Source organism: Rana temporaria, chromosome 1 (genome assembly GCF_905171775.1).
Source record: "Rana temporaria chromosome 1, aRanTem1.1, whole genome shotgun sequence".
In the NCBI taxonomy this organism is placed as follows: Eukaryota; Metazoa; Chordata; class Amphibia; order Anura; family Ranidae; genus Rana; species Rana temporaria.
The window spans coordinates 544,354,472-544,382,086 of NC_053489.1; the positions used below are offsets into that span (position 1 = coordinate 544,354,472).

Below are 27,615 nucleotides of genomic sequence, written 5' to 3' on the forward strand. Positions count from 1 at the left end.
TCGCTTCTGCGCGCAAGCTCGTCGGGACGGGGTGCGTTTTCTGGCTCCTAACTTTTTTAGCTGGCTCCTAGATTCCAAGCAAATTTGTCAACCCCTGTACTTTGCTATGTGAGTATGGCTGTGCATACTATTTTATTTAAGGACCCCACAGAGAAGACTTGTAAAATGCTATTTTTGCACTTACCAGTTCCACCCTGCAGTTGGTCCTGTTTGGGGCTGTCCCAGAACTTGGTGACTAGTCAGAGTACTTTTAAATAATATGTCCAACAAGGGCATAGAGCAGAAAATGTTTGCCCAGACAAAATCTCAATCGCATTAAACTTTGTGTGCGAGTCTTCGTACTGATTGGTGGCTCCTTTCGCAATGGTACCCTTTGCACAGGTCCATTCCCAGAATCTGCAGCTCAGCATCTTGTCGCTGTGGGCTAAATCCTCTGTCCCTGGACAGGCTAATTTGTCGGACCCCAAGGGCCAGGCTTTGTGGTTTTGGGACCCTGCCATAACCTCAAACAATTATTGTTTCCCTTATTATTATGTAACATTTTGACAAGGGACGCTATTGGTCAATAAGTTGTAGACTTTAATGAGACAGCTGGTGATTTGACAGTGACACACGGTGAGGGACGTAGCGGCAGCAGTTGAGTCCGCTAACAGGTGTCGCCATTATGGATCTAAAATGACAGGTGCTCTTTAAATGTAAGGACGCATTCTTTAACATTTGCCAACAAAATTCAAGTTTACTATGTACTTGGAATAATAATCTGTCAGGTTAGTAAAACGGCAATATCAGAACCCATTTAATCATACAGTTTGTAGTGTACATAGATTTGCAAAACTATGGGATAGAGAAATATTCATGAACTTTGTTTTATCTCATGATTAATGTGAAATTGTGTGAATGCATTAATGCATGCATGTTATCTTAGCTTGCAGCTTGGACGCACTGAATGAGTTTACCAAACATTTTAAATATTGCAGAATATACAGCCTCATAACATAACTAAGCTCCATTTCAAGCTGAATAAACTAAATTATTAATGTATCTTAAATGGAAAACTATCTTTAGATAGATTTTTACTCTAAAATTATTTTATTAAGATAAATTTTACAAAGCAGAAAAATCGATTTAAAAAAAAAAAAACCCAATAAAAAAAATTGATTTTATCCACCATGGTTAGGGCAGGGGTCTACAAACTATGGCCCTCCAGTTGTTCAGGAACTACAATTCCCATCATGCCTAGTCATGTCTGTGAATGGCAGTTTTTTACAACGCCTCATGGGATGTGTACTTCAACGGCTGGAGGGCCCTAGTTTGGAGATCCCTGCGTTGGGGCATCTAGTTCTGATCTATTGAAACAACAACACAACTGCAACGTATGTCAACCATCAGGAAATTAATGAGTCTCTCCTCAGGAAGGAAGTCTGGCTCATCCTTCATCCCTGGTGTGCAAAATTGGAAGGCAGATTTCTAAGACAGCATCCGTACCCAGTAGAGTGCTCTCTGAACTGGGATGAACTGTTCGACCTTTGGAGGATTCTCATCGTTGATTTCTTGGATTTCCCATTCAACAACAAACCTATCCGCTGACAGAGCAGTGGATGCACTAGTGGCCCCATTAGACTATATTGATCCCCCCCCCCCCCCCCCCCCCAAAGCTACTTTCTCATCTGCTGTGCTGAATAAAGATGAAAGGCATTATAGGAGGGCATGGTAAACTGCTAGGGTTTTTTATATAATAAATATATATATATATATATATATATATATATATATATATATATATATATATATATATATATATATACATACACACTCGCTATAGGCTTTTCCAGACTGTCTGAATTCACTCTCTCGAGGGTAAATCTACTACTCTGCTTTTCAGTTTCTAGCTTTAATCCTTTAAAGGGTCACTAAAGGAATTTTTTTTTTTAGCTAAATAGCTTCCTTTACCTTGCTGCAGTCCTGGTTTCATGTCCTCATTGTTCGTTTTTGCTTTCATGTTGCTGTAAATCCTCTCTGTTCTGGACACTTCCTGGTTGCCTGTTTCCTGATGACCACAGTACTGGGAGATTTCTCACGGTGGTCACTAATCAAGGAGGTGTGAGTAAAACAAAACTGGATTGGTGCTGAGGAGTTTTAGACAAAGTATCACTGCTCTCTATTGGCTGACTGCCCTCTAGTGGCTCTCTGTACATCAGAGAACCAGCAAACAACAGCAAAAACGAAACTACACTGCAGGCACATTATATGATTGTTTTTTATCTATTTTTAATCATTTTTAAAAGGAATCAGTTAACTATTATGTCTCTATGCCCTGTAAACAGTCATTTCAGCAAAAAAAAAAAATTCCTTTAGTGACCCTTTAACTGCCACTGGAGGTGGCATTGATCGGGGGGGTTACACAAACTGCCAGCGTCGGCAGCCACGTGTGTGTGTGTGTGTGTGTGTGTGTGTGTGTATATATATATATATATATATATATATATATCTCTGACAAGCTGTCAGATGGCTATGCACACATCCCCATTACTATGTAGCCCTCCCTACCTTGTATCCCAGGCTTCTCGTTTCTGGATCAACCTTGTGGGTGCCAATGGAAAAAGCTGATGGAACTCGTCACCTATGAAAAATATAGGGTACTTTAGTTTGTCGTCCAATTTTCAACTTTCAGCACTGTTGCATTTTGAATGACGGTTGCGCGGTCATGCCACACTGTATCCAAACAATTGGCATCCCTGGTGGGCTCTAGTGGGCATCCTCGATGGGTCTACTCTGATAATCAATGCGCTGACCCCCCCCCCCCCACCCCGTCATGAGAGAAGATGATCTTCTCACTTCTACTCAAGCCTGTCAGTGTGAGTACGGGAAAAGCCAATAAATGGCACCTCCTGGTTACCTTGTGATCAGCTGTGATTTTTTTTATCTAACTCTATTTTATTCCATAGGGCTCTGCTTTCAGAAAATATGATGTTTGCAGGTTTTATGTAAATTTCAGGCCTAAAAGTATTTTTAATTGTGTTTGTAAAAAAAAATTATGCAAATATGGCTGTGCAAGCAAAAGGGTTAATAGCATGTCTTTTTGACGCCCAGTTTCTGAAACGGGCATTTAGCGGGCGGGAACATATTTAAGACTAGTTGGGCTGTAATTCTCCTTTAAAGCGTAACTCCACTTTTGTTAAGAAAAAAACATTTCCCTTTGGGTGATTAATGTACATTGCAAGGATTATAACAAACTTTGATCCAGATTCCTACCTTTTTGTTCTGAAGAAATCCATGTGTGTTTCTCTGTGCCTCTGTTCTGGTTGGTTTCATAATTAACTGTCAGGTCTGAAGCTACAGGGCACTAATGGGGGAAATCTGCTGGGCGTGCATTTTTAGACGTGTTCCTATTGAAACAAAAGAAAAGGTGACTAAAGCGCTGGCCAATACTAACAAAGTGAGGGTGAGAAAATATGCAAACAAAATAAATGCAAATTAATGCAGCTCAAATCTAAATTGTACTAACAACAAATAAACAAGATGAATAAAGGAAATGATGAGCGCAAAAATAAAATGGTGCAAATGCCACATCAAAATGTGAATGATAAGTGATAATTGAAATGGTGAATATGATCCTCCTAACTAGAGGAACTAGCACATCTAGACGTAACCGGAAGTGACGCGGCATCTCGTTTGCAATATCGCTGCTTGTCACTGCACGTTGCTGCAATTTTAATTTTCCATGTTTGGACTATTATTTTATTCATTGATTGAAGTACAATAAATCCCTTTGGGAAATTCTTCACTATGGGAGCTTTTTTCTTTTAATATCCCTGGCAATCGTATGGATACGGCGCGGCCATCTTTGTGAAGCCTAGGAACCGCTCACAGTGGGAAGGACACGTCTCTGGAGAGAGTTCTCTTGCACTACAAACCATCCATTGGGAGAAGAGAGCAGACTGCAGGCTTTCCATCTGAGGATTTCTAAGGCTGGTCATCTTAAACATTGGGATAATTCAGATGTCCTAAATGGACCCCCCCCCCCCTATTATATAGTATCATCTGGCTCATTTAAGAAGTGAAAGACCAAGTGCAATAGAGCAGTAACCAATCAGAATGTGTGTTTGTTTTTTATGACTGCATTTGGATAAACGGAGGCCAGGTTTCTGTAAATTACTTATTTTCTCTTAGGCTATACATTTTACCCGTATATACATACGACCTGAGAGAAAATACTTTTTTCGCTTAATAGTCGCAAGTGTGTGTGTATGTGTGTGTGTGTGTATGTGTATATATATATATATATATATATATATATATATATATATATATATATATATATATATATATATATATATATATATATCAGGGCTCGACAAATCCCGGGCGCCAGGTCGCCATGGCGACTAGAAATAGGGTCTTGGCGACTTGAATTTTTTTTTTTTTTGTGAGCTGGGGCCATCTGGTGGTGAGCCGTTGGTATTACAAGTTATTACCACCAGATGTGAGCTGGCGCCATCTGGTGGTGGCCGTTGGTATTACAAGTTAAGCATTACAAGTTAAACAGCAATTCTAATGTTGTTTTTCACTATTTTCACTGCCATCTTCTTCCCTCTAATTAGAACCCCCAAACATTATATATATTTTTTATCCTAACACCCTAGAGAATAAAATGGCGATCGTTGCAATACTTTCTGTCACGCAGTATTTGCGCAGCGGTCTTACAAGCGCACTTTTTTAGTAAAAAAATTACACTTTATTAAATTAAAAAATAAGACAACAGTAAAGTTATGCCCATTTTTTTTAATATTATGAAAGATAATGTTACGCCAAGTAAATTCATACCCAACATGTCACGCTTCAAAATTGCGTCCGCTCGTGGAACAAACTTTTACCCTTTAAAATCTTCATAGGCGACGTTTAAAAAAAATCTACAGGTTGCATGTTTTGAGTTACAGAGAAGGTTTAGGGCTAGAATTATTGCTCTCGCTCTACAAATCGCGGCGATACCTCACGTGTGGTTTGAACACCGTTTACATATGCGGGCGCTGCTCACGTATGTGTTCGCTTCTGCGCGCAAGCTCGTCGGGACGGGGCGTGTTTTCTGGCTCCTAACTTTTTTACCTGGCTCCTAGATTCCAAGCAAATTTGTCAACCCCTGTATATATAGTGTTTCTAAAGTCACGAAAATTCCCGTACGACAGAAAAAAAAATATCAGAAGTGATGTCATGTGTTGTATTTTTTTTTTTTTACCAACTAAACAATGATATCGGATGAATCCGATTTATTGTACGATTCTTCCTCGGACAACCGTTTTCGTACGATAGTCGGATCGCGTGTACGGGCCAAAAGGCTATGCGTTTAGCAGAAAATTGAGCCCAAATATAAGCTCTTCAGCTGTTGGCTTTTAAAATACCTACTTTCTTATTTACCTTAGGATGCCATGTTGTGCTTGATTCTGCATTGGCTTGTATAGAATGATTCAGAGTGTAGGGGATTAGTAATGTGTGACATACATTATGCAAACGTGGAATCCTGTTTTACTTGCTTAACTGGTACTACTGACCCAGCGTGACAGGTTCTCTGGAACCTCCTATACTGGAGTGACTTTTCTCCATACATGTGCTTTTTTTTTTCACCAGAGGAAGGAGGGCAATTTCACTCGCACACATGTCAATCAGGGCAGCAAGGTAGGTATACAGAGTAGTGTATTTGTAGTATGTATAGGATATGTAGTATATAGTGTAGTGTCTTCTGGGGGCATGAAGGTGCGTGGGGAATAGATAGACAGCAGAAGCTAGGCATGTGATTAGTAGAAAATGTGTCTACGTGTACAGAGCCCTTTGTATTTCCTCACAGCCTAAACTGAGGCATAGTTAGTTCCCATACCACTTCCCTATGTGAAAAAACACTGCAGTCAGATCATTTATGTGTTTAACAAAATTATATTATAATCTCTGTTGAACAGTTTGCTGAGAGATGCTTTTCATAGGTTTATTTTTTTCCACCCAGTAACACACAATTTGCCAGAAGTATTTAAATTGAAGCTTACGACCCCTTTCACATTGAAGGTGCTTTTCAGGCGTTTTAGCGCTAAAAATAGCACCTGTAAAGCGCCTGAAAAGCACCTCTCAAGCCTTCCCAGTGTGAAAGCCTGAGTACTTTCACACTGGGTTGGTGCACTTGCAGAACCAAAATAAAAGTCCTGCAAGCAGCGTCTTTGGGGCGCTGTGGGAGCGTTTTTTTTTTTTTTGTCTCATGATTTTCTCTTAAGTGAACATTGTAGGCTATAGTAATGCCTCCATCAATAGATCGTTATGTGACTAGTTCTCTTTAAATAAGTTGGGAAGCATTGCAAAATGAAGTATGGGGAGGTCAACCTGTGACTTGCCCAGGCAAAGTGATTGATTCATTTTAAACTATCAACACTGCTTTAAAGAGGAACTTCTGGCAAAATCATACATTTCTGGAGAAATAGACACCAGCTTGTAAAAGGATTGCTTTTTCTATTTAGCTACTTCATTTAGAAGAATCTGGAGTATTTCCATGTCAAAATTCTCTGATTCTTGATTGTGGAAATTTTAACTGAGGGCAAGTGAACCCAGCACCATTCTATTCCAGGTATTTTATCTGCTTCCCCTCCCTTCATTCAATAGTAATGTTGCATGTGCATGCTAAGCACACAGTGCGGCCACCCCTGCACACTAAGAGCAGCGCTTCCAACCCTTTGTGTACAAGTTGATGTAGCAGGAACAGCGAAAATCCACTGTTGTAGCTATAGTAACTTTTGTACAGGGCTGGTAAGCCATATGGTCCCAGAGCAAGCACAGAAAGGCACAGTGACTTGAAAAAGTATTCATACCTCCTTGAATTCCAATTGCAACCAAAAACGTAAAAAAAAAAATTATTGTGATTTTATGTGATGGACCAACAGAAAGTGGCACATAATTGAGAACGGTGAACCAAAAGTACCACATTTTGGATTTACAGTTGGGTCCATATATTTTTGGACACCTGCACAATTTTTGTTTTTTTCAGGTATTTACCAAAACCTCTTCTAGCTATAGTTATATAATATGTGCTCAAAGTGCACACACTCAGGTTTAATTTCAGGGTATGTACATCCAAATTGGAGGAAGGGTTTAGGAATTGCAGCTCTTATGAATAGCCACCCCCCCCCCCTTTTTTCAAGGGACCAAAAGTAATTGGACAATTTCTTCATCAATTAAGCAGGTAAAAAAAAATCTGGAGTTGATTCTAATGCCTCGTACACATGATTGGATTTTCCGACAGGAATTGTGTAATGACAGGCTGTTGGCGGAAAATCCGATCATTGTGTATGCTCCATCAGACAATTGTTGGATTTTCAAATACGAGATTAGCAGACGGTGCCAAAAGGGTGGCGATAAAGAGCCGAGACAGTTGTGTGCCGGTTTTTGTATGCAAGACCAATTCCTGGCCGACGGCCTTCGGACAAAAGTCTGAGGCTTTGTCTGCGGAAAATGCGATCGTGTGTACGAGGCTTTAGTTTGGTATTCGCATTTGGAATCTATTGCTGTAAACCTACTTCATGCATTCAAATGAGCTGTCCATGTAAGTGAATCAGGCCATTGTAAGGTTTCAAAAACAAATCCATCAGAGAGATGGCAGCAACATTAACAGTTTGGTACATTCTGAGGAAAGAACGCACTGGTGAGCTCAGCAACATAAAAAGGCCTGAACGTCCACAGAAGACAACAAACAGCATTGGATGATCGCAGGATCCCCTCTATGTAAAGAACGACCCATTCACAACATTCAGACAAGTGGACACACTCCAGGAGGCGGGCGTATCGTTGTCAAAGTCTACAATCAAGACTTCACAAGAGCAAATACAGAGGGTTTACCACAAGGTGCAAACCATTCATAAGCCTGAAGAATAGAAAAGCCAGCTTAGACTTTGCCAGAAAACATCTAAAAAGACCAGACCAGTTCTCCAAAAGCATTCTTTGGACGGATGAAACAAAGATTAATCTGTACCAGAATGACAGAAAGTAGTGTGGAGAAGGCTTAGAACAGCTCATGATCCAAAGCACACAACATCATCTGTAAAACATGGTGGAGGCAGTGTGATGGCATGGGCATGCATGGCTTCCAGTGGCACTGGGTCATTGGTGTTTATTGATGATGTGACAGAAGCAGCCGGACGAATTCTGCAGTGTTTAAAGGTATACTGTCAGCTAGAGCTGCACGATTAATCGTTAAAGAATTGAGATTGCGACCTTAACACAGCATTTTCCTGATTCAGTGCAAAGAGTTCTCAGCTGACAGCTGTCAAAAAAAAAAAAAAAAAGGCAGCCTGCCAAGTTTATTACAACATCGCTTAGGCGGAGAGAAAGAGAAACTGTGTATCTTGTGTTATTTCAGATCAAAGGAATGAACTTCGCTCTGTAATGAGGTCAGTTTAACCACTTAAAGCAGGGGTGTCCAAACTTTTTTCAAAGAGGGCCAGATTTGATGGTGAACATGCGTGAGGGCCGACCATTTTCTGACATTCTTTGAACCGTTAAAATTCGGTCTACGTGTGTTTGTCCAGCACTAATACACTGCCCAACAAGAATTCTCTTCCCTTTGTGGCTGTGTGTAGTGACGATGAGCTTGGGCATGTTATTTAGATATATATGTGTGTGTGTGTGTGTGTGTGTGTGTGTGTGTGTGTTTTCTGGCCCCAACGAATCCCTGAGCGCCGCTCAGGACTAAGGATGAGCACGGGCATGTTATTTATACATATCAAATTTATCAGTGCCCATTGATGCAGCCTCACCATTGCCATGAATGCAGCCTCACCATTGCCATGAATGCAGCCTCACCATTGCCATGAATGCAGCCTCACCATTGCCATGAATGCAGCCTCACCATTGCCATGAATGCAGCCTCACCATTACCATGAATGCAGCGTCACCATTACCATGAATGCAGCCTCTCCATTGCCATGAATGCAGCCTCTCCATTGCCATGAATGCAGCCTCTCCATTGCCATCAGTGCAGCCTGATCGATGCCCATCTGCTGCCTTGGAGGGGATGGGGTGGGACGAGCGCCAACAGGTTACATAAGAAGAATCTCCTGTTTACTCAGCGGCCTCTTTAATACAAAGTCCCAGGGGGCCACAAAAGATATATATATATCCAAATTACCAGGGGGGCCACATTAAACCGAAACGTGGGCCGCAATTGGCCCTCGGGCCGGACTTTGGACATGCCTGACTTAAAGGCTAAACCTTTTTCTGACACTTAAAATCTGTATTTTTTTGTTAAATAATTTAAAACCCTCAGACATTTTTTATGTGCCGACAGCACCCATGCAGCCCTAGACCATGACCCTTCCACCACCATGCCTAACTTTAGGCAAGACACACTTGAGGAGAACTCACCCAAGCTCTACCGCTATATAGTATATTTGGTGTGTAGAGTAGTCAGTGCTCTGGCTAATTAAGCTCACAAGTGATCCATAGAAAGTACAGGCCGGCAACTCGACAGCTTCTCCATAGAAAATATTTATTGAAGCATTACAGCAGTAATGTGGTTGTCGCCACACTCGCCTGACACCACCTGAACCAAATATGTTTGTTTTGGTCTCTTCAGACCACAGGCCATAGTTCTAGTAATCCATGTCTTTAGTCTGCTTGTCTTCAGCAAACAGTTTGCGGGTTTTCTTGTGCATCATCTTTGGAAGAGGCTTCCTTTTGGGACGACAGCCATGCAGACCAATTTGATGCAGTGTGTGGCGTATGGTCTGAACGCTGCTGTGCTGCAGCTCAGTTTTAGGGTCTTGGCAATCTTCTTATAGCCTAGGCCATCTTTTATGTAGAGCAACAATTCTTTTTTTTTTCAGATCCTCAGAGAGCTCTTTGCCATGAGGTGCCATGTTGAACTTCTAGTGACCAGTATGAGAGAGTGAGAGCCATAACACCAAATTTAACACACCTGCTCCCCATTCACATCAGAGACCTTGTCATGCGAACGTGTCACATGACACCGGGGAGGAAAAATGGCTAATTGGGCCCAATTTGGACATTTTCACTTGGAGGTGTACTCGCTTTTGTTGCCAGCGGTTTAGACATTAATGGTTATGTGTTGAGTTATTTTAAGGGGACGACAAATTTACACTGTTATACAAGATGTACACTCTCTACTTCTTCAGTGTTGTCGCATCAAAGAAAAGAATAAAATATTTACAAAAATGTGATGGGTGTACTCACTTTTGTAAGATACTATATGTAAGGTTGATGCAGGTATAAAAAGCTTTACAGTATAGTAGCAAACAAGGTGGCATTCCAAATAACGCTGGTGATGCGGGGAGTTGTACTCCCATATGTGGTTTATTTAAAAGGGCAACCTCAACCCCTGTGCTCCAGCAAGAGGTTTGCTTCAGCAGGTGTATTAAAAACAGTCTTGCTTCTGTCAGCTACGTGGGACCTGGCAGGATACATCGTACTGTAAGAAATCCCATACTCGTGAAGGCGCCTCCTTACTGAAGTAATTTAATCCAGTGAATACATTATTGCAGTCTATAATGGCTTTCTTTGAATTGTGCAAACTCAGACTATTTTTTTTTTTATGTCTTTCTAGGAACACACTACAACATGTCAAACGGAGGCGGGCCCAGCAGTAGCACCCATCTGTTGGATCTGCTAGATGAGCCTATCCCAGGAGTCGGCACTTACGATGACTTCCATACCATTGACTGGGTGAGGGAGAAGTGTAAAGACCGGGAGCGCCATCGGAGGGTAAGTTTCAATTTCACTTTATAGATGCTGGCTAACCAGAATGACCTGTTTTTTTTTTTTCACTGCTCTAGACCAGTCACACATTTAACCACTTAAGCCCCGGAAGGATTAACCTCCCTAATGACCAGGCCATTTTTTGTGATACGGCATTGCATTACTTTAGCTGACAATTGCGCAGGCGTGCAACGTACACCAATAAAATTGATGTCCTTTTCTTTCCCCCACTAATATAGCTTTCTTTTGGTGGCATTTGATCACCTCCCGTGGTTTTTATTTTTTGCGATAAACAAACATTTTGAAAAAAGTTACTTTCTGCTATAATACATATCCTAAAAAAAAAAAAAGGAATGTATTCATCAGTTTGGGCCAATATGTATTCTACTACATATTTTAAGTAAAAAAATTGCAATAAGCGTATATTCATTGGTTTGCGCAAAAGTTATCGCGTCTAAAAAATATGGGATAGATTTATGAAATTTTACTTTTTTTTTTCCTTTCTTGCTTTTTACTAGTAATGTTGGTGATCGGCGATTTTTTTAACCGGACTACAGGGGATAAATCTGACCCTAAGTGACATTTTGGGGACCCGTGACACCAATACAGCGATCAGTGCTTAAAAAAAAAAAAAAAATGCACTGATCACTGTATAAATGACACGGGCAGGGAAGAGGTTAACACTAGGGGCGATCATAGGGTTAATTGTGTTCCAACTCTGTGAGGGGATGGGCTTACTGGGACAACACAGAGATCACTGTTCCTGATTACTAGGAATCTGTGACCTCCCCTGTCAGAACGGGGATCTGCCTTGTTTACCAAGGCAGATCCCCGTTCTGCCTCCCTGTGAAGCGCTTGCATTAAATGCACAGGACCCACGCGTGCGCTCCCCTGGCATGCAGCGGGAGCACGCCCACACTATCTATTGCAGGAAATTACTTACAGGTACATTGTTTCGCGCAATAGAGCTGCCCCGAGCAGTATATATGCGGTGGGCGGTCTTTAAGTGGTTAAAGAATATCCTTTTTACTAACCAAGACCTAAGCAGGGTCAGAAGGGACACTTTCCTGCGAGCCTGTAGGCATTCCCTTACTGTTCATGTCCACCAAGCCATAGGATGTAGTCAGTTTATATCCTTTTAAGCCCGCTTCCAATAGTGAGTGAAGCGGGTACTGCATTTGGAGGCCACGTAGAATACTAGAAGTGGGTGGGGGGTGGTTCCGTTTCCCAGACCAATATTTTAAATATGAGTTTTGGTGCATGGTGATGGGTTCATGTCCCACTAAATTCATTTATCATGGAGGCTTCATGTTCCTCTAAAACCATATTGGTTAATTAGCTTCAGCACTGGACCAAGTATGTGTGGACATAGGGTGAGCTTCTTTGGAAAGTGTCTACTGATGTGTCTGGATTGTTGTTCCTTGTAAGATAAATTCAGAGAACAGTCAGAAAAGTAAAATATATTCAGTTTGTTAATCACGTAATTTTTTGGCAGTGTGAGTCTTATGGTTTTACATCTTGTAAGAAAGGAAGGAAGAATATAACTAAAACTGTTGTGTTGTTGACAAAAATATAATTTTTCCCCAGATTAACAGCAAAAAGAAGGAGTCTGCATGGGAGTTATCGAAAAGCCTCTATGACGCTTGGTCAGGATGGTTGGTTGTAACGCTAACTGGTTTAGCATCAGGTAAGTCTGCTTTTATAAGCCAGGTATTTAAAAAAGGAGACATAAATGTGTTTTTTATTTTTATTTAAGATTTTTTTTTATTGTTAATGGACAACTGTAGCTTTTGGTGGTACAAGTTTTCATTTAAAGGGGTTGTAAAGGTTTGTTTTATTTTTTGAAAAACTGGCAATGACGGCCCTCCCAGCCCCCCCATTTTACTTATCTGAGCCCGTTCACCTGCTGCGCTCGCCCCCAATGTCCTCTTCTCCACTCAGTCTGCTCGTTGATTGGCTAGATTGGATGGATTGACAGCACTGCAGCCATTGGCTTGCGCTGCTGTCAAACACATCCAATGACACGGGGCACCAGGGGCGGGGCCGAGTGATACAGTCTGCGGCTATAGCCTGCCGGCTGTATCACGGGAGGGCGCCTGCAAGATCTAACCCCCATGGGAGAGACCTCTTGCGGGGAAGGAGCTGAGAGAGCCGCAGAGGGATCCCAGAAGACCAGGATCGGGGACACTGTGTGCAAAACGAGCTGCACAGTGGAGGTAAGTATAACATGTTTGTTATTTTTTATTTTTTGAAAAGGGAACCTTTAGTGTCCCTTTTAAGGCATGCCTCATGTCCCCTGAGTTTAGCCCGCCTGGTTCAACACTTAGTCCTGTCCCATTTCTGGAAATCTTCGCTGTATGCCCCTGACTTTTGTTGCAAATACAGTACTTTATTCTGAAAATGCCCTCCCTGGTTCTTCTTCATCTTGTGCCCATGTGCCACTGCCCCATTTCTTCCTCTGGGGAGCCCAATTCATGGCAGCTTCCTGTGGAGTATGACTCCCCCCCCCCCCCCCATAGGATTGAATGGGAACTAACCACCACCTATAAAATTATACAATTTTCAAATCTATATATGTGTGTGATGTATTCTTTTACTAGCAGTTTTTGTTCTAATTGTACAGGACACAGGCTCGATATTCGTAGAACTTTGATTTAGGTGATTGGGCACTAAACACTGGAACAACTTTGCACCCCCAATATCCCTAACCCCCCCCACAGCGTATAATTCTACCCCAATACAAATCTGATGCATTCTACTATTAACACGGAAGATAATTATCTCTCCCTTCACATATACAGTGTAGGAGTGACATATTTACCGAGGGACAGAAAGTGTTTTTTTTTTTCAGTTATACCAGGTGAAAGTAAAGCAGAAGTAGCTTGAAAAAATACAGCCACCATACCAAGCATAAGTGTTGAATCTGGAGTCAAAGCAGCATAATACATACATAATTCAATACAGAAGTATTCCTGTAGTGAACAGCTTGCACAAAAATAAGCAAAATTGTGAAAGTATCATAAAATCTGATTGCATGATCTTACTGTTTTTTGCTTTTAAAATTTTCATAGTTCAAAAAAATGCAGCCGAATGTCAAGGCATATTTAGTTGGTTATATGTTATGTAGTCGCATTACATCTGGGGGAGCTTTCCTCAGAGTTAAACAGTCATTCAGTCTCTATGGGTGAGCGATAAACCATCTCTCATACAAACTCGGAAATGGGATGGAATTAGAAGTGACAGAATTGCTGCCATGTTATTGCATTGCTACCCCTGCAGCCTACAGAAAGCTTTACCTAGTTTGGGACTGATTTATATGTTTCTATCTAGAATGCAGGCTGCAGAACAATCATTCAATATTAATGCACTGTTACAAATAAAGTGCCTTGACTTCCACTTTAAGGCACCTTTCCACACCTTTCCCTTCTAAAGTGTTCTGTTACTATATATTTTGCATTGAGGCAGCCTATTCATTTGAATGGACTGCCAACACTGAAGAATGGGAAGAAAAGTAAAAAAACGAACATGTTTTTGTGTTTTATTTTTATTTTTTTGTCTGCGTTGAATTTTTTTAATTTTTATAAGACAATATCACCAAAAAGCCTTTTTTGTTTAAAAAAAATAAAGTAATACCCATTTTATTTTTATTTAACAAAATTATTACCAGATAAACAGGTTGATGGGAGAAGTGTAAAAATTGTTATGGTCTATAAGGCATATACAGGTGTGAAAGCTAAAGTGGCTAATAGTAATTTGGCTACTTTCACACTGGGACGCTGGCCGTTAGCGCTAAAGTGGTGCTGGTTTTAGCCTCGCATTTCGACCACGAGTGGGGCGCTTTTTACCCCAAAAAAATGGTAGTAAGTACAGTTTTGCGGCGTGTTCAAATCACTTTTAAGGTGCTGCCTATTCATTGCAATGGACATGGCAATTTGGGAGCTTTAAATAGAGCGGCCCCAACTGGCCTAAAGATGCTGCTTGCAGGACTTTTCGTAACCTTCCCGCAAGCTCACTGCCCCAGTGTGAAGACACACTGCAATGAATGGGAGGCGCTTTTCACAGGCTATTTCTAGCGCTAAAGTGCCTGAAAACCGCCTCTGTGTGAAAGTAACCTTATTTGTAGACAGACTTTTCTATTTGGGTGCTTTTATTTGAGCAATTGAATTCATACACTGGACTCCAGCGGTAAGAATCCGCTGATTCTTGCAGCTGGGATGATGGGTGTATGGGAACAGCGGTGACTGCTTGGCCTGTATAGTAAAAAGTAATGACAGGCTGAGAATAGCCTTGGCTGTTTCGATGGACCTGCAGAACTTGTGGTTAAGACTGGATGAGCGATCCTGGATGCAAACAAATTCTTCCAGCCTTTATACATGGAAAAAGTACATGGTACATGTGTTAATGACCTGTGTATCGCAGAGGTATCCTGGCACTGTCCTGAAATTGCTGTTTACCAGAATAGGAGAAATTGATGGGTAATTTACAGATATATAAAGATGTCTGCTGTTATACTGTATCTTTGTCAGATGCTTTATACAAGCTTGATTCAATCCTACTTATGTTGTAAAATGGGTCTAAATACTTGGAAAATGTGTATCCACAGGTGCCCTTGCAGGCCTAATAGACATTGCAGCAGACTGGATGGCAGATTTGAAGGAAGGGATTTGCATGAATAAGTTTTGGTTTAACCATGAGCAGTGTTGCTGGGACTCAAATTTTGCCACATTTGATGAACGAGACAAGTGTCCGCAATGGAACACCTGGGCGGATCTCATCATTGGCCAGGCAGAAGTAAGTCTTCCTACACTTGTTATAAAAAGGATCATTTTATCTGGTCAATTCAATATACATATATTGTTTTCAGCTCAGAAACTTCACCTTAAGTATTTGTTGGGGAAATATTATAACTTTTATTTTTAGTGTGTGTGTATGTACCGTATTTATCGCGGTATAACGCGTTCCCGCGTATACCACGCACCCCTAAAGTGGCCCCGAATCCTGTGGAAAAAAAGTTTTTTTTTGTACTTACAGTTTTGGTGTCTTGCGCGGCGGCCTCGTCGGGTCCGGCGTCCGTCTGCGGCTTCGGGTGTCCTCTTCGTCGGGTCCGGCGTCCTTCTGCGGCTTCGGGTGTCCTCTTCGTCGGGTCTGGGGTCCGTCTGCGGCTTCGGGTGTCCTCTTCGTCGGGTCTGGCGTCCTTCTGCGGCGTCCTCCCTGCTCGTTTCCCGCGCCGAGTTTGAATACTGCGCCGACATATACAGAGCGCAGTACACTCGTGTATTGTCGGCAATGCTCGGCAACTCTCGCGCTGACGTCCTGTACGTCCAGGACGTGAGCTCGGAAGGAGCCGAGACTGCCCGACTATACCCAAATGTGTACTGCGATCGGTATATGTCGGCGCAGTATTCAAAACTCGGCGCGGGTATCGGCGTATACCGCGCACCCACGATTTTGCCCTGATTTTCAGGGCAAAAAAGTGCGCGGTTTACGCCGATAAATACGCTATGATACTTTTATGACTACCGTATTTATTGGCGTATAACACGCACCCTAACTTTATGAGGGAAGTTTCAGGAAAAAACTTTTCACAGCCCCCTGCGTATAACACGCAGGCACAGTTTACCCTCTATTTTCAGGGTAAAAAAGTGAGTGTTATACGCCAATAAATACAGAATATTATTGAAACAAGAGTTGCCATATTTGTGTAATTTCCATAATGATTCGTCTTTCTCTCTGAAGTGCACTGTGTCTCAAGCCTTTATCCACAGCAACATGTTCTGTAGTTGGCATTGAAGTAATACAATTCTGGATTATTATGGAGCATATATTATTTAGTTTACTGTCTATTTTAAACTTTTCTGAGGGTCAGGGTTCACATTCCTGTGCAGTGCGTGTCGATAGTCCATTTGTTTAAATGGGCTGCAAAGCGCTCCTAACTGCTGAAAGAAGTAAAGCTGCACCCAACTGTTCTGAAACTGCTTGGTACTGCGGTACTATGAGATTAGGTGGCAGCACTCACAATGAGTTTGGGGTGCCATTAACAATATATTGGCACTGGCATGCAGATAGCAAAGGCTATATACGATCATCTGCGGTGTAGGAAACTCGCACAGAATGTACATTTTCCAGCACCAAGCTTTAGTGTTAACCGTCCCTGAAGCTGTGGACAGTGTGTCCAGGCAAGATTTCACAGACATTTGCATAATGCATGTGTCCTTTTTTTGGTTGCTTAAAAGTATTTTAATTGTAATTCAGTTTTTACAAACTGGACTGTATTTATCTTTTGTTCTCCTCCATGCCCACTAAGATCAGACTTTCATTATTGAAGATCTAGACAAACCTTGATATACCCAGCATATATTCTCTACGGTTCATAAAAAAAAAATGTTGAACTCTTCTAGGCTCTTATAGGATCTTTGCGTAAGTTTTGCTGTACGAATGTGACACGCATGCGCTCCATTTAAACTTGCCTTAGGGCCCTTTTCCCACGTACGGATCCTGTGAGGAGCCGTACCGCACCCGCTTGCTCAGCGGGGATCGCTCCGTTGATCCCCACTGAGCCGGCAGATGACAGGGTGGTCCCTGCACACTGTGCAGGCACTGCCCTGTCAGATCTCCGCTCTCCCCTATGGGGGGGATCGGATGAACACAGACCCTCCGTGTGTAGAATCGGAGCATAGCGGACCCGGATGAGATCGGCTGTCAGCGGATATTCATCCGCTGACACCCGCAATCTCGTAGGGATACATCATATGTCCATTTTTTTCATCCGTAAACGGATGGATGAAAAAGCGGACATGCGGTCCGCTGGTGTGAAAGGGCCCTTATTCTGCTGTAATGGGTCTCGCACTGCTGTGCCCTTGCGCAATGTTCTCCTGGGTCTCTCTCCATAAAGGCAGCAGTGCAGTTTTGATGGCGGCCTTTCAGCCCTCTCTGGTGTGTCTGTTCAGCAGTTCACCTGAACTATGCTCAAAATCGTAATGGGGTCTTTTTTAAAAAAACACACTGCAGCTGGCCTGCACATACGTGGAACCTCCTCTATTGAAAAGGCTTCAGGTTCATATGTCATGCAAATTGGATTTGGTTTAAAACACCTCAAATTTGCATATACATGAACCGGGTCAGTCTGCGGTCTTGAAGGTATCCTTGTTAGTATAGTATTAGAGATTTTGCACGTGCACAAGTACTTGTGCAAATGCTTAATATCTGTGCAGCACTAATCTACTGTATATCCATCTATCAATCGAGGCAAGTCACTGCCATCCAAAACTTCTTGCTCTTGCTATATAAAATGTATATTATGTTTTATACTTCACATGTTTTCTATTTGTATAGTAGCATCCTTCTAAAGCAGTTGTAAACCACTGGGTGCTCTTCTTTTTTTTTTTTTTTTACCTGCAAGGTAAAGCCATAATGTGCTAGTATGCATCGCATACTAGCACACTATGGGAAACTCACCTGAAAACGAGGCCGCTTCCATCTTCACCCATCTTCCTTCCTGAGTTTGTGGACTCCGGCTGTGTGACTGGCCGGAGCTGCGATGATGTAAGGGAGTAGCCATTTAAGGCACAGGATTCTGAAGGGTGACCCGGGTGACCGTTCCTTCAGAGCACATGCACCAATGACGTAGTCGGCTGCATATATAGTAAATCTCTCCTAAACAGTGCATGTTTATAAGATATTTACAGTACCTATAGGTAAGCCTTATTATAGGCTTATTTATAGGTATAAGTCAGTGATTGACGTTTACAACCACTTTTAAGTGCCTGTTTACATATGCTACCTAAAATGCAATTTTTATGCTTTTTTCTAGGGTCCTGGATCTTATATAATGAACTACATTATGTACATCTTCTGGGCTTTGAGTTTTGCCTTTTTGGCTGTTTGTCTGGTGAAAGTGTTTGCCCCTTATGCCTGTGGCTCAGGAATTCCAGAGGTAAGTTTTGGTTGTGCGGCTTCTATAGTAGTGCATATAATATGTTGAATACATCAGACTGTTCATTACTTACCATTGCCATATACCAGCTGTAATCTTTAATTAAAAGAGGTGTATGTGTGTAAAGCCCCTTACTATTTTCATTGTTCACTACTGAGATATGAAATAAATCTTTTTTGCTCATGTCAGGCCATATATTGTCAAATCAATGTGACAGTGGAAGACGTGATGACCTGTCTGTGGTCAACAAAGTCAACCAGTTTGGCAACTTGTATCAATATCCTCTTTATATTTTGTGTTTGTTTTTTGTTATATTTCCTATGTTGCTCTTGGGAGAAAACTATGTAATATCTTTTATCGCTGGTGAAAACCCAGGTTGTAATATTTTTATTGCTGCATTCAGAGTAGCATTGTTGGCTTTAGTTAAGCAAAAAGTTAAAGTAATGATCTGTTAGAAAAAATTGGCACGGCAATTCCAGAAGTGCGTTGTACTGAAGTTGTAAGGCATTAATGAAATAATTTCTGTTTCAATTTTGCAGATTAAAACCATTTTAAGTGGATTCATCATCAGAGGTTACTTGGGAAAGTGGACTTTAATGATCAAAACAGTAACACTGGTACTTGCTGTGGCTTCAGGCCTGAGCTTAGGGAAGGAGGGTCCCTTAGTACACGTTGCTTGTTGCTGTGGAAATATATTCTCCTACCTCTTTCCGAAGTATAGCACAAATGAGGCGAAGAAAAGGGAGGTAAGCCTGGCATACATGTACAAGCTACAAAATGGTTGCACATATATTGTATTTATTGGCGTATAACACTCACTTTTTTACCCTGAAAATGTGCCTGCGTGTTATACGTAGGGGGCTGTGGAAAGTTTTTTTCCTGAAACTTCCCTCTTTAATGTTGGGGTGCGTGTTATATGCCAATAATAACAGTGTGTGTGTATATGTATGTGTATGTATGTGTGTGTGTGTGTGTGTGTGTGTATGTGTGTGTATATATATATATATATATATATATATATATATATATATATATATATATATATATATATATATATATATATATATATATAAATATATTTATTGCACGGTGAGCAGGTTTTTTTTTATTTTTTTTGTAAAGGACTGCCATATCATCTCAAGTTGGACTCAAATCCTGACTTGTATGTACTGCCAAATGCTATCAATTCATTGATGTGTCATGGGTAGAACTGAGACTGGTCAAAATCAATGTTCATGAAAATATTGTTTTCCCTTGTCTATTAGGCTTCATTTCCACTGACGTTTTTACAGCCACCTTTCTGAGCGTTTTTTACAGCTTAAAAACGCCTGTCCGTGTTATTCTATGGCATAATGCCCACATAGGCATTTTTGACCTGCAAATGGCATAGGCGTTTTTGAGCTGTAAAAAAAACGCAGGGCCAGGGCGTTCTGAAGCTCCAGAGTAGAGCTGTAAAAACGCCAGACATTAAAAAACGTGCACAAACGCTCAAAAACGCTGCGTTTTTGAGCTCCAATATAAACATGGACAGCCGTTTTTAAGCTGTAAAAAAGGCTAACAACAGTGGCTGTAAAAACGCCAGTGGAAATGAAGCCTTAAGGGACAAAATATCCTTAACCTCTTAAGTTATACTTCTGCCCAAATGAGGATTGGACCCTGGCAAACAAAGTTTAGGCCAGCCCAGAGATGTCCCTTCCTAGTACTAGCATAGCCTTTGTTTTTTGCTAGTATCATAGAAGGATAGATGTCTTTTCTTAGTGCCACGGATTCAGACAACCTATTTTTTAGTCTAGTAATCTATTATCTTAATTGTACAGCACAGGACTTGTATTCCTTGACCATTTGCATCTACCTTCAGGAGATTGGACCCTGCAAAAAAAAAAAAAAACTTGATAGAGCCTCCTGCAGAGAGCACAATATAACCCCACCAACCTCGTGAGACTCTATTTATTTTTTTTTATTTTTTTTTATGTATCGCTAGGTGATGTACCTGTTCTCCTCTGGAGAAGTATTATACATTTTTAAAACATTACAATTTTTTTCCTGGAACTTCTGTCAAAATCTGACTCGCTGCTGCATTAAGCTATCTGGCAGCTTTAGTATCAGTTACCTTTGGTGTGCACCTTGGGGACTGTTCCCTGTATTGAATTCTTTTGTACACTGGATTCTGCATTGGTCATTTTGTCTCCAACGTTTCTCTGTGCAAGCAATTTAAAGTAAAGGAAAGGTAAACCACTGCTCAGGGTGATAGCTGTTCTCCTATCTTGGAGCAATGTTTTATTATGACACACCTCTCCCAATATCTGACTCTAGCTCCCTCTTGGCCACACACCATGTGGCCTGTATCACAAAAGCAGGATATCACTTCTAGAACCTTCAGCTTCCAGAGGCCGGAAACACTGTATGTTCAGTATTCTGAGGCAGAACCTCCTTTCCTTGATATTATGGAGGAAAGTATTGAGAACCATTATTTTGTAGCAGAAGCTTTTTCTTCCTCTTGTGGCAGTGCAAGGTCCTGTCCCCATGAAGATGTAGGATAAAACACAGGGTTCTCAAGAATACAGAATTAGTGGCTCCAGGAGCAAGCACGCACCAGTGCCCCCCTAGCAAGCAGCTTGCTTCTGGTGGCACTGGTCAAGGGGGAGGAGCCAGGAACGCAGGTTGGGGACCCGAGAAGAAGAGGATCAGGGCTGCTCTGTGCAAAACGATTACACAGAGCTGGTAAGTATAACTTTATTTTTTATATCCTGTTGAGAAGAAATGGACTGTTCTGGTAGTGGATCCTGCCAATTCAGTTCTCAAGTAAAGCTTTACAGGCCCTTTTGAGGAGGTTCCCTCTTTTAATGATTCTGTTGATTGATGGGTGTCTTGAAGCCCTCTTAAAGGTGTTCCTTGACCTTGCAGGTTCTGCCCTACAGCCAAAAATTGCGTCAGTGTCTATTTGCCAGACTATTGCTAACTGGACAGACGGAATACGAATAGATAACATGAACCAGTTATTGAGCACCCTGCTCTCTTGGAAACAATTCTGCTACTGTCCTCAGCATCATTGTTTTATGTTGATGCAAGAGAATGTAATTCACAAGTCTCCAGCGTATCCCTCACCTTGGTGCATATGTGCAGAATATTGTGGCTGAAACTGTATAAAGAAAATAACCTGTGCGCGGCCAAAAAATGTGATGAAACTAAAGCGTTAATCTGGGCTGGTCTGACAGCTGCTGCAATCGCTGAATGCGTGTTCCTCACATATAAACTGGAGATCAAAGTTCCAGAACAATTTATGAACACTTTTTCAGAAATAATGTAATCTGCATTGCTCAACATTTGTTGGAATTTTTGTTGTGGCTATACCATGCTAAAAGTAGTTTTCTCCTACGCCTTCCAGGACGGCACACCAGAGAGATAAGGGCTCCTCCCACAGGAAACACAATCAATTGACAAGTTTGTTATAAGTTCCCACCCCTCCCCTTGCTCCTCAGTATTTTGATTGTGTTTCTCCCGAACACAGCGGCACGTTTGTTGTTTTATATTACCTGGAGACGGTGAAGTCGAAGGGTACCCCTGTTGAGGCAGGTTCAGGGAGGCCGGGGAGAGCTGAACTGACCTGTTGGCTTCGGTCGCTCACAGGTCGCCACAAAGACAGGCATGGACGCTCTGAGCTGTGGTGAAAAAGCCATCGTCCCTCTGCACAAAAATCCGCCACACTGCTAACTCTTCTTCCTGGGGGGGTTTGCAGAGGAGCATTGCGCTCCAGACCTCGTTCGGAGGTACAGGAAGCGCGTCACCGGAGAGTGGGCGTTCCCTACACGGCAACCCGGAAGTGACGCCTCGGCGTGGAGAGCAGCGTGGAGCGGTGGGGTCGGCGGCGGATAAACCCTGCGAACAGGTACCGGCAAGCCAAGGACCCAGTCAACCTCCTCATGATGGAAGAGGAAGGGAAGACTAGCGCTGCGGCTACCAAATCCAGATCGGGGGTCGGTGAGTACTGTCCCTCCTGGAAAGGGAGAAAAGGGGAGAGTGAGAGTTCCTGAGTCGCAGGATGCAGCTGGTAACGGCTGCCTTCCTCGTTCTCTCTCTCTTTTCTCCCTAGTACAGCCTGCAGCTCTGAAGTGGGAAGAAATAACATGGTTGTTTTTATTATGTCCCCTCTCTAACAGAATCTCCCGGTGAAACCCAGGGGGCCTCTGCTCAATCCTCAGCATCTGCTAGTGGTAGTTCCTCTAAAAAATGTGGAAACTGTAAAGATAAACTCCCAAAATCCTATACCAAACCCTTCTGCCACAAATGTATTAACCAGTTGGCTGGGAAGGAAGCAGCTGCCATGATGAAAGATTTTCTCTTGTCAATGCAGTCTGAAATGTTGGCCACGGTTAGAGCTCTCAGGGAGACAGCCACACAAGCAGCCACAGGCCCTAGCACAGAGGAACCGGCCCCTAGAGAGACTTCAAGTTCTCAGGGAAGGCTAGTTGCAGGACCCAGTACCCCTTTCTTATCCTCCCAGGTCTTTTCTCATGATCTGGAGGAAGAGGAAAGTGAGGTCATGAGCCAGGTCACTAGACATAGCTCAGAGGGTGAGGAGGATAGAGACTCGGTCATGTCTCAGGAAGAAGGAAAATTGAAAAGATTCCTCTTCTCAGCAGAGGACGTGGACAGTCTCCTTCAGGCAATCTATGCCACTGAAGAAATTCCAGAGGTTCCTAAAACGACCTCTGCACAGGATAAGGTGTATAGGGGACTCAGTGAAACACAGGATAGAGTCTTCCCTCTCCACCAATCTCTAAAAGAAATAATCCTACAAGAATGGAAATATCCAGAAAGGAGACTAACCACTCAGAAAACCTGGAAACGGAAGTACCCGTTCACCCAATCAGTTGGGGAAGCTTTCTTTAAACTTCCAAAACTGGATGCGGCCCTGTCTCAGGTCACTAAACAGTCAGACCTCTCATTTGAAGATGCTGGCAGTATTAAAGATCTAATGGATCGTAGGACCGAATCACTCCTAAGAAAAGCATGGGAGGCTAACACAGCTTCTATGGCCCCAGCATTAGCTGCGACCTGTGTAGCCAGGAATGCCAGGAATGCAGACCTATGGGTAGAGAAACTGGCAGAACACCTCGGCCAGTTTACAGAGTCAGAGGAAATCTTGGGGTCTCTATCTTTGATAGGAAAAGCTGTCGCATACTTGGCAGATGCCGCTTTGGAAACTACCAAAGCTTCAGCCAAAACAGCGGCCTTGATTAACTCGTCCAGGCGAGCTATCTGGGGTAAAAGCCTGGGATGGGGATGTCACATCAAAGGGAAAACTATGTGGACTCCCTTTCCAGGGTTCACTTCTGTTTGGCCAAGGATTGGATGATGTCCTAGCTAGGTCTTCAGAAAAGGGAAAGAAATTCCCTGTGAAACCTAAGAAAGATGGGTTTAAGAAGACTTTTCGAGGCCCCCAGGGGCAGAACAAGCAGAAATATAAAAGAGAACCCAATAGGCGCTGGTTTTAAGGGAACAAAAAGAATAACTTACTCTTTCCCTCCGCCAAGGCTGAGGCTAAACAGGCCAAGTGACGCCAAGGTCAAGGTAGGGGGGAGGCTGTCCCAGTTTATACAACAGTGGGAAAATATTTCAGACAGTCCCTACATACACGAGCTTATAAGGGATGGGTTCCGCCTGGAATTTGTCACCTTTCCCCCCCCTATGATCACCCTCACGCAGCTCCCCAAGGATACCCTAAAAAGAAGGGCCCTCTTGGAGGGGGTTCAGGAATTGGCAGAACAACTAGTAATAACACCAGTGCCAGTAGAACAGCAATACCGGGGGTTCTATTCCCACGTGTTTTTGGTTCAGAAACCATCAGGAAAATTCCGCCTGATAGTAAACCTAAAAAAACTAAACGGATTTTTAGAACAAAAGAAATTCTCCATGGAGAGTATTTACTCAGTAAGAAAGAACCTCATGAAGGAAACCTACATGACGACCATAGACCTGAAGGACGCCTATTTGCACGTGCCAATTCACGTGGACCATCAGGCCTTTTTGAGGTTTGCGGTGGTGGTAGGGGAGGAAATCTTTCATTGGCAGTTCAGGGCACTACCCTTCGGCCTAACCTCCAGCCCCAGAATCTTTACAAAGATACTGGCAGAGGCAGTAGCATTCCTACATCTTCAAGGAATATGCCTTATACCATACCTGGACGATCTACTGATCTCCGGTCAGACAGAGTCACAGGTTCAGAGGGATACCAACAGGGTGATGGAGTTTTTAGAAAGCCTAGGCTGGATTATCAATTTAGAGAAATCCTCCCTCATACCAGAACAGGTAAAAAATTTCCTGGGCTACACTATAGACTCCAGGCTTCAGACGCTCTTCCTGCCAGAGAAAAAAATAAGAAAATTAGTGTCAGGAGCAGAGAATCTGGTGAGATTCCCCAGACTTCCCAGGAGGTCAGTTATGAGAGTGCTAGGCTTAATGTCGGCATCCATACCAGCAGTAGTCTGGTCCCAATTACATGCAAGGATGCTCCATTTTTTCTTTCTGTCTTCTTGGGACAAGAAGAAGGAATCCCTGGATCAGGAGATTGTACTCACCCCTCAGGTCCTGTCATCCCTAGAGTGGTGGACCAGTCACCAAAACCTAAGGGAAGGTCGACCTTGGGCACAATGGGATCCGGTAAAATTGACTACGGATGCCAGCACATGGGGGTGGGGTGCCCACTTGGGAAAGAAAAAGGCCCAAGGAAGATGGTGCCACCTCCTGGCTCATCAATCTTCCAATACCAGGGAGCTCAGAGCAGTGGGAGAAGCTCTGAAGGCCTTCCAGCAAGATGTCACAGACAGGGAGGTCCAGGTGAGCTCAGACAACGCTACAGTAGTAGCCTACCTGAATCACCAAGGCGGTACCAGATCCGGTCCCCTATTGGAACTAACCATGAAAATCCTGGGTTGGGCAGAGAAGAATGTCACCTCCATCTCAGCCATACATATAAAGGGGACAGACAACACAGAAGCGGACTTCCTCAGTCGCCAACAATTAAGACAGGGGGAATGGGAATTGAGTCCCGAGGTCTTTCAGGCCTTAGTTCTTCAGTTTGGCGAACCAGACATAGATCTGTTCGCGAACCGGAAGAACAGGAAAGTGAACAGGTACTTCTCAGCCTCGGTAGAACGGGATTCCGAGGGCCTGGATGCGCTGTCCCAGAACTGGCACTTCAGAATGGCCTACGCTTTCCCACCCCTGGCGCTAATTCCGCGGGTACTTCAGAAAGTCAGCAAGTCCCCAGGTCAGGTCCTCCTTATTGCCCCATGGTGGCCAAGGAGGACATGGTTTGCGAACCTGAGGTTCATGTCAGTAGCAGAGCCTCTGAGACTCCCAGCCAGGACAGATCTTCTCAGACAAGGTCCAGTGTTTCACTCGAGACCAGAGTTCTTTCAGCTAACAGCCTGGTTAGTGAGCGCCAGATTCTGAAACAAAAAGGTTGTTCAGAAAGGGTGATTGATACTCTCCTTACAAGTAGAAAACCGGTCACCAGACAGATCTACTCAAAGATATGGAGAACTTTCCAGACCTGGAGTAGAAAAAGACAAAAGTCTTCCCAGTCGGTTCCGGTTATCCTGGATTTTCTCCAGGATGGAGCGGACGCCGGGCTTAAGGTTAGCACCCTGCGAGTACAGGTAGCGGCCCTCTCGGTGTACCTGGATAAAAGATTAGCAAAGGACGACCTAGTTAAGAGGTTCTTACTAGCTAGGGAAAGAATGTCCCCCGTCCTTAAAAGCTTCTGTCCACCATGGGACCTTACTAGGGTATTAGAGTCATTATCTATGCCCCCTTTTGAACCTTTAGAGAAAGTTTCCCTTAGGTTCCTTACGTTAAAATTAACTTTTTTGTTGGCTATTACTACAGCCAGGAGGGTAGGAGATCTGCAAGCTCTGTCTATGAAAGAGCCTTTTCTTAGGGTGCAACCAGACAGGGTCACTCTTAGGGCAGATCCCTTATACCTACCTAAAGTAGCATCCTTACTCAACAGGACGCAAGAAATGATATTGCCGTCCTTTTGTTCAGAACCAAAGAACGAGAAGGAGTTTAAGTTCCACTGTTTGGACGTAAGAAGATGTCTTCTTATATATTTAGATAGAACCAAAAGTTTCAGGAAATCTAACCATCTCCTAATCCTCTATGGTGGGGTCAGGAAGGGATTACAGGCCTCAAGGCCATCAGTCTCCAAATGGATTAGAGAAGCTATTACAGAGGCTTATCAGTGTGCAGGAGAACCAGCTCCACTTAATATCAAAGCTCATTCAACCAGATCTCTGGCGACATCTTGGGCGGAGAGAGCAGGTGCCTCCTGGGACCAGATCCGTACTGCGGCTACCTGGTCAAGTCATCACACCTTCCTGAAACACTACCGTGTAGAATTGTTGTCACAGCAAGACCTGGCTTTCGGTCGGAAGGTCCTCCAAGCTGTGGTCCCACCCTGAGGTAGGCCTGAGGTCCTTTTATATCCTCTCTGGTGTGCCGTCCTGGAAGGCGTAGGAGAAAACCTACGTTAGATCTACCGGTAACGGTATTTCTACGAGCCTTCCAGGACGGCAGGCCTACTACCCACCCTATGTGAAGAAAGGTAAGCTATATGCTAAAGGGTAAGTACCGATGGGGTGCCCCTTGTGAACCAGTTCAAGATTACTTTTTTTTAAATACTGAGGAGCAAGGGGAGGGGTGGGAACTTATAACAAACTTGTCAATTGATTGTGTTTCCTGTGGGAGGAGCCCTTATCTCTCTGGTGTGCCGTCCTGGAAGGCTCGTAGAAATACCGTTACCGGTAGATCTAACGTAGGTTTTTCAAAATAACCAAGGCACTTAAAAAAAAATGTAACTTTATTCTGTAGAAAACCCAATGATAATTAGAGGACAGCAATGACTGTAGCACTGAGAAAGATTACAACTAGCAATTTCT

At 42.9% G+C, this 27,615-nt stretch overlaps 1 protein-coding gene across 5 annotated transcripts in view; it reads left to right on the forward strand.

Annotated features, from left to right (window-relative positions):
- Nucleotides 1–27,615, forward strand: part of CLCN3 (chloride voltage-gated channel 3) — a 123,310-nt gene that overhangs the window by 67,764 nt on the left and 27,931 nt on the right. For 4 of the 5 annotated variants that reach the window (XM_040333160.1, XM_040333180.1, XM_040333166.1 and 1 more), the window contains 5 exons: nt 10,589–10,746; nt 12,328–12,427; nt 15,344–15,531; nt 18,551–18,673; nt 19,213–19,419. In XM_040333160.1, the coding sequence (XP_040189094.1) occupies nt 10,589–10,746; nt 12,328–12,427; nt 15,344–15,531; nt 18,551–18,673; nt 19,213–19,419 (776 nt within the window). Of the gene's footprint in view, nt 1–5,571; nt 5,671–10,588; nt 10,747–12,327; nt 12,428–15,343; nt 15,532–18,550; nt 18,674–19,212; nt 19,420–27,615 lie in introns of those variants that run through there. The other variant, XM_040333175.1, reaches the window with a different exon arrangement.